The following is a 9,594-nucleotide window of genomic DNA, read 5'->3' as shown; positions in this document are numbered from 1 at the left end:
ACATGCTGTCTGTCTGGCTGTCACCCCTCTGTACTGTGTAGATGACATGCTGTCTGTCACCCCTCTGTCCTCTGTACTGTGGAAATGACATGCTGTCTGTCACCCCTCTGTCCTCTGTACTGTGTAGATGACATGCTGTCTGTCACCCCTGTCACCCCTCTGTCATCTGTACTGTGTAGATGACATGCTGTCTGTCACCCCTCTGTCCTCTGTACTGTGTAGATGACATGCTGTCTGTCTGTCACCCCTCTGTCATCTGTACTGTGTAGATGACATGCTGTCTGTCTGTCACCCCTCTGTCCTCTGTACTGTGTAGATGACATGCTGTCTGTCTGGCTCACCCCTCTGTACTGTGTAGATGACATGCTGTCTGATGACCTGTCTGTGGAAATGACATGCCTGTCTGTCACCTCATCTGTCACTCTGTACTGTGTAGATGACATGCTGTCTGTCTGTCACCCCTCTGTCCTCTGTACTGTGTAGATGACATGCTGTCTGTCACCTCTCTGTCCTCTGTACTGTGTAGATGACATGCTGTCTGTCTGTCACCCCTCTGTCATCATGCTACTGTGTAGATGACATGCTGTCTGTCACCCCTCTGTCCTCTGTACTGTGTAGATGACATTCTGTCTGTCTGTCACCCCTCTGTCATCTGTACTATGTAGATGACATGCTGCCTGTCACCCCTCTGTACTGTGTAGATGACATGCTCTGTCTGTCACCTCTCTGTCCTCTGTACTGTGTAGATGACATGCTGTCTGTCTGTCACCCCTCTGTCCTCTACTGTGTAGATGACATGCTGTCTGTCACCTCTCTGTCCTCTGTACTGTGTAGATGACATGCTGTCTGTCACCCCTCTGTCCTCTGTACTGTGTAGATGACATGCTGTCTGTCTGTCACCTCTCTGTCCTCTGTACTGTGTAGATGACATGCTGTCTGTCTGTCACCCCTCTGTCCTCTACTGTGTAGATGACATGCTGTCTGTCACCTCTCTGTCCTCTGTACTGTGTAGATGACATGCTGTCTGTCACCCCTCTGTCCTCTGTACTGTGTAGATGACATGCTGTCTGTCTGTCACCTCTCTGTCCTCTGTACTGTGTAGATGACATGCTGTCTGTCTGTCACCTCTCTGTCCTCTGTACTGTGTAGATGACATGCTGTCTGTCTGTCACCCCTCTGTCCTCTACTGTGTAGATGACATGCTGTCTGTCACCTCTCTGTCCTCTGTACTGTGTAGATGACATGCTGTCTGTCACCCCTCTGTCCTCTGTACTGTGTAGATGACATGCTGTCTGTCTGTCACCTCTCTGTCCTCTGTACTGTGTAGATGACATGCTGTCTGTCTGTCACCTCTCTGTCCTCTGTACTGTGTAGATGACATGCTGTCTGTCTGTCACCCCTCTGTCCTCTACTGTGTAGATGACATGCTGTCTGTCACCCCTCTGTCCTCTGTACTGTGTAGATGACATGCTGTCTGTCACCCCTCTGTCCTCTGTACTGTGTAGATGACATGCTGTCTGTCTGTCACCCCTCTGTCCTCTGTACTGTGTAGATGACATGCTGTCTGTCACCCCTCTGTCCTCTGTACTGTGTAGATGACATGCTGTCTGTCACCCCTCTGTCCTCTGTACTGTGTAGATGACATGCTGTCTGTCACCCCTCTGTCCTCTGTACTGTGTAGATGACATGCTGTCTGTCACCCCTCTGTCCTCTGTACTGTGTAGATGACATGCTGTCTGTCACCCCTCTGTCCTCTGTACTGTGTAGATGACATGCTGTCTGTCTGTCACCCCTCTGTCCTCTGTACTGTGTAGATGACATGCTGTCTGTCACCCCTCTGTCCTCTGTACTGTGTAGATGACATGCTGTCTGTCTGTCTGTCACCCCTCTGTCCTCTACTGTGTAGATGACATGCTGTCTGTCACCTCTCTGTCCTCTGTACTGTGTAGATGACATGCTGTCTGTCACCCCTCTGTCCTCTGTACTGTGTAGATGACATGCTGTCTGTCTGTCACCTCTCTGTCCTCTGTACTGTGTAGATGACATGCTGTCTGTCTGTCACCCCTCTGTCCTCTGTACTGTGTAGATGACATGCTGTCTGTCACCCCTCTGTCCTCTGTACTGTGTAGATGACATGCTGTCTGTCACCCCTCTGTCCTCTGTACTGTGTAGATGACATGCTGTCTGTCACCCCTCTGTCCTCTGTACTGTGTAGATGACATGCTGTCTGTCACCCCTCTGTCCTCTGTACTGTGTAGATGACATGCTGTCTGTCACCCCTCTGTCCTCTGTACTGTGTAGATGACATGCTGTCTGTCTGTCACCCCTCTGTCCTCTGTACTGTGTAGATGACATGCTGTCTGTCACCCCTCTGTCCTCTACTGTGTAGATGACATGCTGTCTGTCACCTCTCTGTCCTCTGTACTGTGTAGATGACATGCTGTCTGTCACCCCTCTGTCCTCTGTACTGTGTAGATGACATGCTGTCTGTCTGTCACCTCTCTGTCCTCTGTACTGTGTAGATGACATGCTGTCTGTCTGTCACCCCTCTGTCCTCTGTACTGTGTAGATGACATGCTGTCTGTCTGTCACCCCTCTGTCCTCTACTGTGTAGATGACATGCTGTCTGTCACCTCTCTGTCCTCTGTACTGTGTAGATGACATGCTGTCTGTCACCCCTCTGTCCTCTGTACTGTGTAGATGACATGCTGTCTGTCTGTCACCCCTCTGTCCTCTACTGTGTAGATGACATGCTGTCTGTCACCCCTCTGTCCTCTGTACTGTGTAGATGACATGCTGTCTGTCTGTCACCTCTCTGTCCTCTGTACTGTGTAGATGACATGCTGTCTGTCACCTCTCTGTCCTCTGTACTGTGTAGATGACATGCTGTCTGTCACCTCTCTGTCCTCTGTACTGTGTAGATGACATGCTGTCTGTCACCCCTCTGTCCTCTGTACTGTGTAGATGACATGCTGTCTGTCACCCCTCTGTCCTCTGTACTGTGTAGATGACATGCTGTCTGTCTGTCACCTCTCTGTCCTCTGTACTGTGTAGATGACATGCTGTCTGTCACCTCTCTGTCCTCTGTACTGTGTAGATGACATGCTGTCTGTCACCTCTCTGTCCTCTGTACTGTGTAGATGACATGCTGTCTGTCACCCCTCTGTCCTCTGTACTGTGTAGATGACATGCTGTCTGTCACCTCTCTGTCCTCTGTACTGTGTAGATGACATGCTGTCTGTCACCCCTCTGTCCTCTGTACTGTGTAGATGACATGCTGTCTGTCACCCCTCTGTCCTCTGTACTGTGTAGATGACATGCTGTCTGTCACCCCTCTGTCCTCTGTACTGTGTAGATGACATGCTGTCTGTCTGTCACTCTGTCCTCTGTACTGTGTAGATGTAGATGACATGCTGTCTGTCTGTCACCTCTCTGTCCTCTGTACTGTGTAGATGACATGCTGTCTGTCACCTCTCTGTCCTCTGTACTGTGTAGATGACATGCTGTCTGTCACCTCTCTGTCCTCTGTACTGTGTAGATGACATGCTGTCTGCGCTGGGCAGTATAGTGGGCAGGAAGCATCCCTCCACTGTTCAGGCCAAGCAGCTGAAACAGAGTGTACCCATGATGACTGTGGTGCTCCACCTCCTCACCTCTCAGGTAACCATTCCTACTGTACTACAGTATGTCACAAACACTGTATTCTACCATATACCGCTATTGATGCACGGAGCGGTTTGGGTTTTTACTTAAGCAGTAATGTACCTCAGGGGTTTGTGGTATATGGCCAATATACCACAGCTAAGGAATGTCCTTCTACACGACGCATCGCGGAGTACAGCCTGATACGGCCCTTAGCCGTGGTATATTGGCCATATACCACAAACCCCTGGGGTACTTTATTGCTGTTATCAACTGGTTACCAACGGAATTAGAGCAGTAAAAATACATGTTGTCATAGCTGTGGTATACGGTCTGATATACATGGTAGCCTAGTGGTTAGAGCGTTGGACTAGAAACCCAAAGGTTTCATGTTCAAATCCCGAGCTGACAAGGTACAAATCTGTCATTCTGCCCCTGAACAAGGCAGTTAACCCACTGGCCGTCATTGTAAATAAGAATTTGTTCTGAACTGACTTGCCTAGTTAAATAAAGGTAAAACATTTTTTTTATATATATATATACCATGGCTGTCAGCCAATCGGCATTCAGGGCTCGAACCGCCAGGTTTATAATTTAACTTATGTAATGGTATTTGAATGTTTGGTTTGTTAAATGTGATACGCCGTGTGTACCATCCATTTTTATAGTTTACTTCGCTACTTGAGTCATCTCTCTCTCCATGCAGCTTTCCACACAGACCTAGCCCCGCCCCTGTCACTTAAGGAGCGCATTTGTTTTTCCTCGACCAGGGGACACTTGTGTTCAGTCTGCATGGTCAATGCAGCACATGCAACAATGTTGATGACAATGACGCTGTTTTCACCTTGCTTCTTATTATAAATCCACTAGTGTTTTAATATTACACTATTATTTTGTGTTTCTTATATCTGCAAACAGCTAGTTTGTATTTTCTTAGCAAGTTGGGCCTAAATTGTGTTAGCATCTAATCCTAATCGCTCTTTAGCTGGTTAGCTAGTTAATAAATGTACTGAATCAGAGCAAACGTAATTAGCTATACTTCCTGATAATACCAGTGATGGTTTAGACCTAAGAGAAAACATTAAATGTAGCCAAAGATTATATTGTCCCTTAGGAAACACTTATCAACACTTTGGTTCCTACCCTGTCACAATAACTCCTCCATGGCACTTTCATTCATTGTCACGTCAAACAACACTGTATTATTATATTCTAGCTCTATAATTAGAATAATCATGATATTTCCATGACTCCAACTGTTCACCCAACTTTTTTGCTCTAACTTGCAAGCCAAATCACAACATTTGGTTCAAAATAAGGCCTAGATTGTTTGCCCATATTGTTCAGCCCTACAGTACGTGGCAGTGTGGACATGATCTCAATTGACTACAGGAAATGCATAAATTGATGAAAATGCTGAATAAAACAATTAGAATGGAGAATTGAAATCACAAAATAGCACTCCGTTCGCCCCCCCCCCTTCTGAACCAACACTTTCATCTCCAGATGAATGCACTAACTGTAAGTCACACTGGATAAGTGCTTCTGCTAATTGACTCAAATGTAAAAAAGTTCAAATAAAGCACATTTACAACTTCTATTATTCGAAACCATAAATTACATTCATACTGTCCAATTTTTTAAAATGACCATGATATTATATTTTAGTCATATCGCCCATCCCTACTGTGTGTGTGTGTACAGATCAAGTACGGTACATGCATGTGCGTGATTGTGAAATGAAATCACTTGTTTAATAAGATGGAACCTCAGTCAGTGAGAATGGATTCACAAGCTAATGGATCAGGATAGGTCAGGATCTCTGACACTATTGAATGACTCCCAATTGGCTGTTTGAACATCTTATAGCATCTCTCCATCTTAAAACATACAGCACACTGCCTAGAGGCTTCAACTGATGCTTATTGATACATTTCTGAAACCCTTCTGCTCATTTGTGTCCACTCCTACCACCTCGAGCCAATGAATCAGGGGGTTTTAAGAGCTGTGAGTCTCTCTCCTCATCCAAACCAACAGAGATCTTAATCAACTTTATCACAGGCAGAATAGAGCAGGGAACTGTGCCAGAGACCACGGCTCATCTGAGCACTGCAGCAGCTAATTGGATTAGAATGCTGCAGTCGAACAGTCACACGCACACACACACATGCACACACACACACACACACACACACACACACACACACACACACACACACACACACACACACACACACACACACACACACACACACACACACACACACACACATCAAGTACTGTGTGCAGTGAGCGTCAATAACCTTGATACGTAATTGAAGTTGCTTGGTTTTAACACACAGTATCTGAGCTCTTTGGAGTGGTGAAACTAATGTGGTTGCTTACCACTATGCTTGTGGTTCACTTGGATACCTGTCGGCTGGCCAACACTGAGAGGGTGTCAAATAAACCTGGTTAACAAGGAGAAGTTGAACTATTCACACCCCACCTACTCTACATCTGACGTCAAAGTGTGCTTTCTATGTTACTGTGGCAAAACAGATTTAGATGATCAAAATTGCAGCTGATGCACTATTTAAGTTTATATTTAGGCTAAACTGAATCATCTTTTCCAAAGCCATGATTACTAATACATAATATACCCGGAGATGGCACATAAACCACTAGAAAATGCATTAAAGGTTGTTATTTCCATCCCACTCTGCCTCACAGACAGATTATTGTCAGTTGCCAATAGACATGGTGGGGAAATTGGATTTAGTGATGACTGTCTCAATTGAGCAGAAATGATTAATATGACTAAATCTTAGCGAGAGAGATGCTTGTCAACAAGCAGCCTGCTGGATGAAACCATGCAGTGATTAAATATCGCTCCTCCATTTCCCCTGCCATTCTTCATGGAGACTAGACAACACCACCACAGCGTTGAGCCGTCTCATTAGAAAAGTAACAACTTGTCACTCTCATAGACCACCCCCACACACTGCCATTTCACAAGGAAAAGCATTTAGTAGTCTGTTAAATGGGGTTACTGTGCTATTTATCTGTGATGTGACAGATAGCTGTCCCTAATAGCGGTGGTCCTTGCCATGCGTGTGTAAGAACATGATGGTATTAAAACTAACTGTAGCTGGGCTCTGATGTGAGTCTGGTCTTACTGATGGTATTAACTAACTGTAGCTGGGCTCTGATGTGAGTCTGGTCTTACTGATGGTATTAAAACTAACTGTAGCTGGGCTCTGATGTGAGTCTGGTCTTACTGATGGTATTAACTAACTGTAGCTGGGCTCTGATGTGAGTCTGGTCTTACTGATGGTATTAACTAACTGTAGCTGGGCTCTGATGTGAGTCTGGTCTTACTGATGGTATTAACTAACTGTAGCTGGGCTCTGATGTGAGTCTGGTCTTACTGATGGTATTAACTAACTGTAGCTGGGCTCTGATGTGAGTCTGGTCTTACTGATGGTATTAAAACTAACTGTAGCTGGGCTCTGATGTGAGTCTGGTCTTACTGATGGTATTAACTAACTGTAGCTGGGCTCTGATGTGAGTCTGGTCTTACTGATGGTATTAAAACTAACTGTAGCTGGGCTCTGATGTGAGTCTGGTCTTACTGATGGTATTAACTAACTGTAGCTGGGCTCTGATGTGAGTCTGGTCTTACTGATGGTATTAAAACTAACTGTAGCTGGGCTCTGATGTTAGTCTGGTCTTACTGATGGTATTAACTAACTGTAGCTGGGCTCTGATGTGAGTCTGGTCTTACTAGATGGTATTAACTAACTGTAGCTGGGCTCTGATGTGAGTCTGGTCTTACTGATGGTATTAACTAACTGTAGCTGGGCTCTGATGTGAGTCTGGTCTTACTGATGGTATTAAAACTAACTGTAGCTGGGCTCTGATGTGAGTCTGGTCTTACTGATGGTATTAAAACTAACTGTAGCTGGGCTCTGATGTGAGTCTGGTCTTACTGATGGTATTAACTAACTGTAGCTGGGCTCTGATGTGAGTCTGGTCTTACTGATGGTATTAACTAACTGTAGCTGGGCTCTGATGTGAGTCTGGTCTTACTGATGGTATTAACTAACTGTAGCTGGGCTCTGATGTGAGTCTGGTCTTACTGATGGTATTAAAACTAACTGTAGCTGGGCTCTGATGTGAGTCTGGTCTTACTGATGGTATTAAAACTAACTGTAGCTGGGATCTGATGTGAGTCTGGTCTTACTGATGGTATTAAAACTAACTGTAGCTGGGCTCTGATGTGAGTCTGGTCTTACTGATGGTATTAAAACTAACTGTAGCTGGGCTCTGATGTGAGTCTGGTCTTACTGATGGTATTAACTAACTGTAGCTGGGCTCTGATGTGAGTCTGGTCTTACTGATGGTATTAACTAACTGTAGCTGGGCTCTGATGTAAGTCTGGTCTTACTGATGGTATTAACTAACTGTAGCTGGGCTCTGATGTGAGTCTGGTCTTACTGATGGTATTAACTAACTGTAGCTGGGCTCTGATGTGAGTCTGGTCTTACTGATGGTATTAACTAACTGTAGCTGGGCTCTGATGTGAGTCTGGTCTTACTGGTGGTATTAACTAACTGTAGCTGGGCTCTGATGTGAGTCTGGTCTTACTGGTGGTATTAACTAACTGTAGCTGGGCTCTGATGTGAGTCTGGTCTTACTGATGGTATTAAAACTAACTGTAGCTGGGCTCTGATGTGAGTCTGGTCTTACTGATGGTATTAAAACTAACTGTAGCTGGGCTCTGATGTGAGTCTGGTCTTACTGATGGTATTAAAACTAACTGTAGCTGGGCTCTGATGTGAGTCTGGTCTTACTGATGGTATTAAAACTAACTGTAGCTGGGCTCTGATGTGAGTCTGGTCTTACTGGTGGTATTAACTAACTGTAGCTGGGCTCTGATGTGAGTCTGGTCTTACTGATGGTATTAACTAACTGTAGCTGGGCTCTGATGTGAGTCTGGTCTTACTGATGGTATTAACTAACTGTAGCTGGGCTCTGATGTGAGTCTGGTCTTACTGATGGTATTAACTAACTGTAGCTGGGCTCTGATGTGAGTCTGGTCTTACTGATGGTATTAACTAACTGTAGCTGGGCTCTGATGTGAGTCTGGTCTTACTGGTGGTATTAACTAACTGTAGCTGGGCTCTGATGTGAGTCTGGTCTTACTGGTGGTATTAACTAACTGTAGCTGGGCTCTGATGTGAGTCTGGTCTTACTGATGGTATTTAAACTAACTGTAGCTGGGCTCTGATGTGAGTCTGGTCTTACTGATGGTATTAAAACTAACTGTAGCTGGGCTCTGATGTGAGTCTGGTCTTACTGATGGTATTAAAACTAACTGTAGCTGGGCTCTGATGTGAGTCTGGTCTTACTGATGGTATTAAAACTAACTGTAGCTGGGCTCTGATGTGAGTCTGGTCTTACTGGCGGTATTAACTAACTGTAGCTGGGCTCTGATGTGAGTCTGGTCTTACTGATGGTATTAACTAACTGTAGCTGGGCTCTGATGTGAGTCTGGTCTTACTGATGGTATTAACTAACTGTAGCTGGGCTCTGATGTGAGTCTGGTCTTACTGATGGTATTAACTAACTGTAGCTGGGCTCTGATGTGAGTCTGGTCTTACTGATGGTATTAACTAACTGTAGCTGGGCTCTGATGTGAGTCTGGTCTTACTGATGGTATTAAAACTAACTGTAGCTGGGCTCTGATGTGAGTCTGGTCTTACTGATGGTATTAACTAACTGTAGCTGGGCTCTGATGTGAGTCTGGTCTTACTGGTGGTATTAACTAACTGTAGCTGGGCTCTGATGTGAGTCTGGTCTTACTGATGGTATTAACTAACTGTAGCTGGGCTCTGATGTGAGTCTGGTCTTACTGATGGTATTAAAACTAACTGTAGCTGGGCTCTGATGTGAGTCTGGTCTTACTGA

General features: G+C 45.2%; 1 protein-coding gene across 1 annotated transcript in view; it reads left to right on the top strand.

The window, feature by feature from the left end:
- Positions 1-9,594, top strand: part of LOC135538093 (serine/threonine-protein kinase ULK4-like) — a gene marked incomplete at its 3' end in the record, with an annotated part of 248,859 nt that overhangs the window by 157,087 nt on the left and 82,178 nt on the right. Inside the window, exon 14 of the mRNA XM_064964078.1 lies at positions 3,539-3,660. Coding sequence (XP_064820150.1) covers positions 3,539-3,660 — 122 coding nt within the window. The remainder of the gene's footprint in view (positions 1-3,538; positions 3,661-9,594) is intronic.

Source organism: Oncorhynchus masou, unplaced genomic scaffold (genome assembly GCF_036934945.1).
Source record: "Oncorhynchus masou masou isolate Uvic2021 unplaced genomic scaffold, UVic_Omas_1.1 unplaced_scaffold_905, whole genome shotgun sequence".
NCBI classification, from domain to species: Eukaryota; Metazoa; Chordata; class Actinopteri; order Salmoniformes; family Salmonidae; genus Oncorhynchus; species Oncorhynchus masou.
The sequence above is the reverse complement of the archived record's forward strand: the minus strand, read 5'-3'. Positions and strand labels throughout refer to the sequence as shown.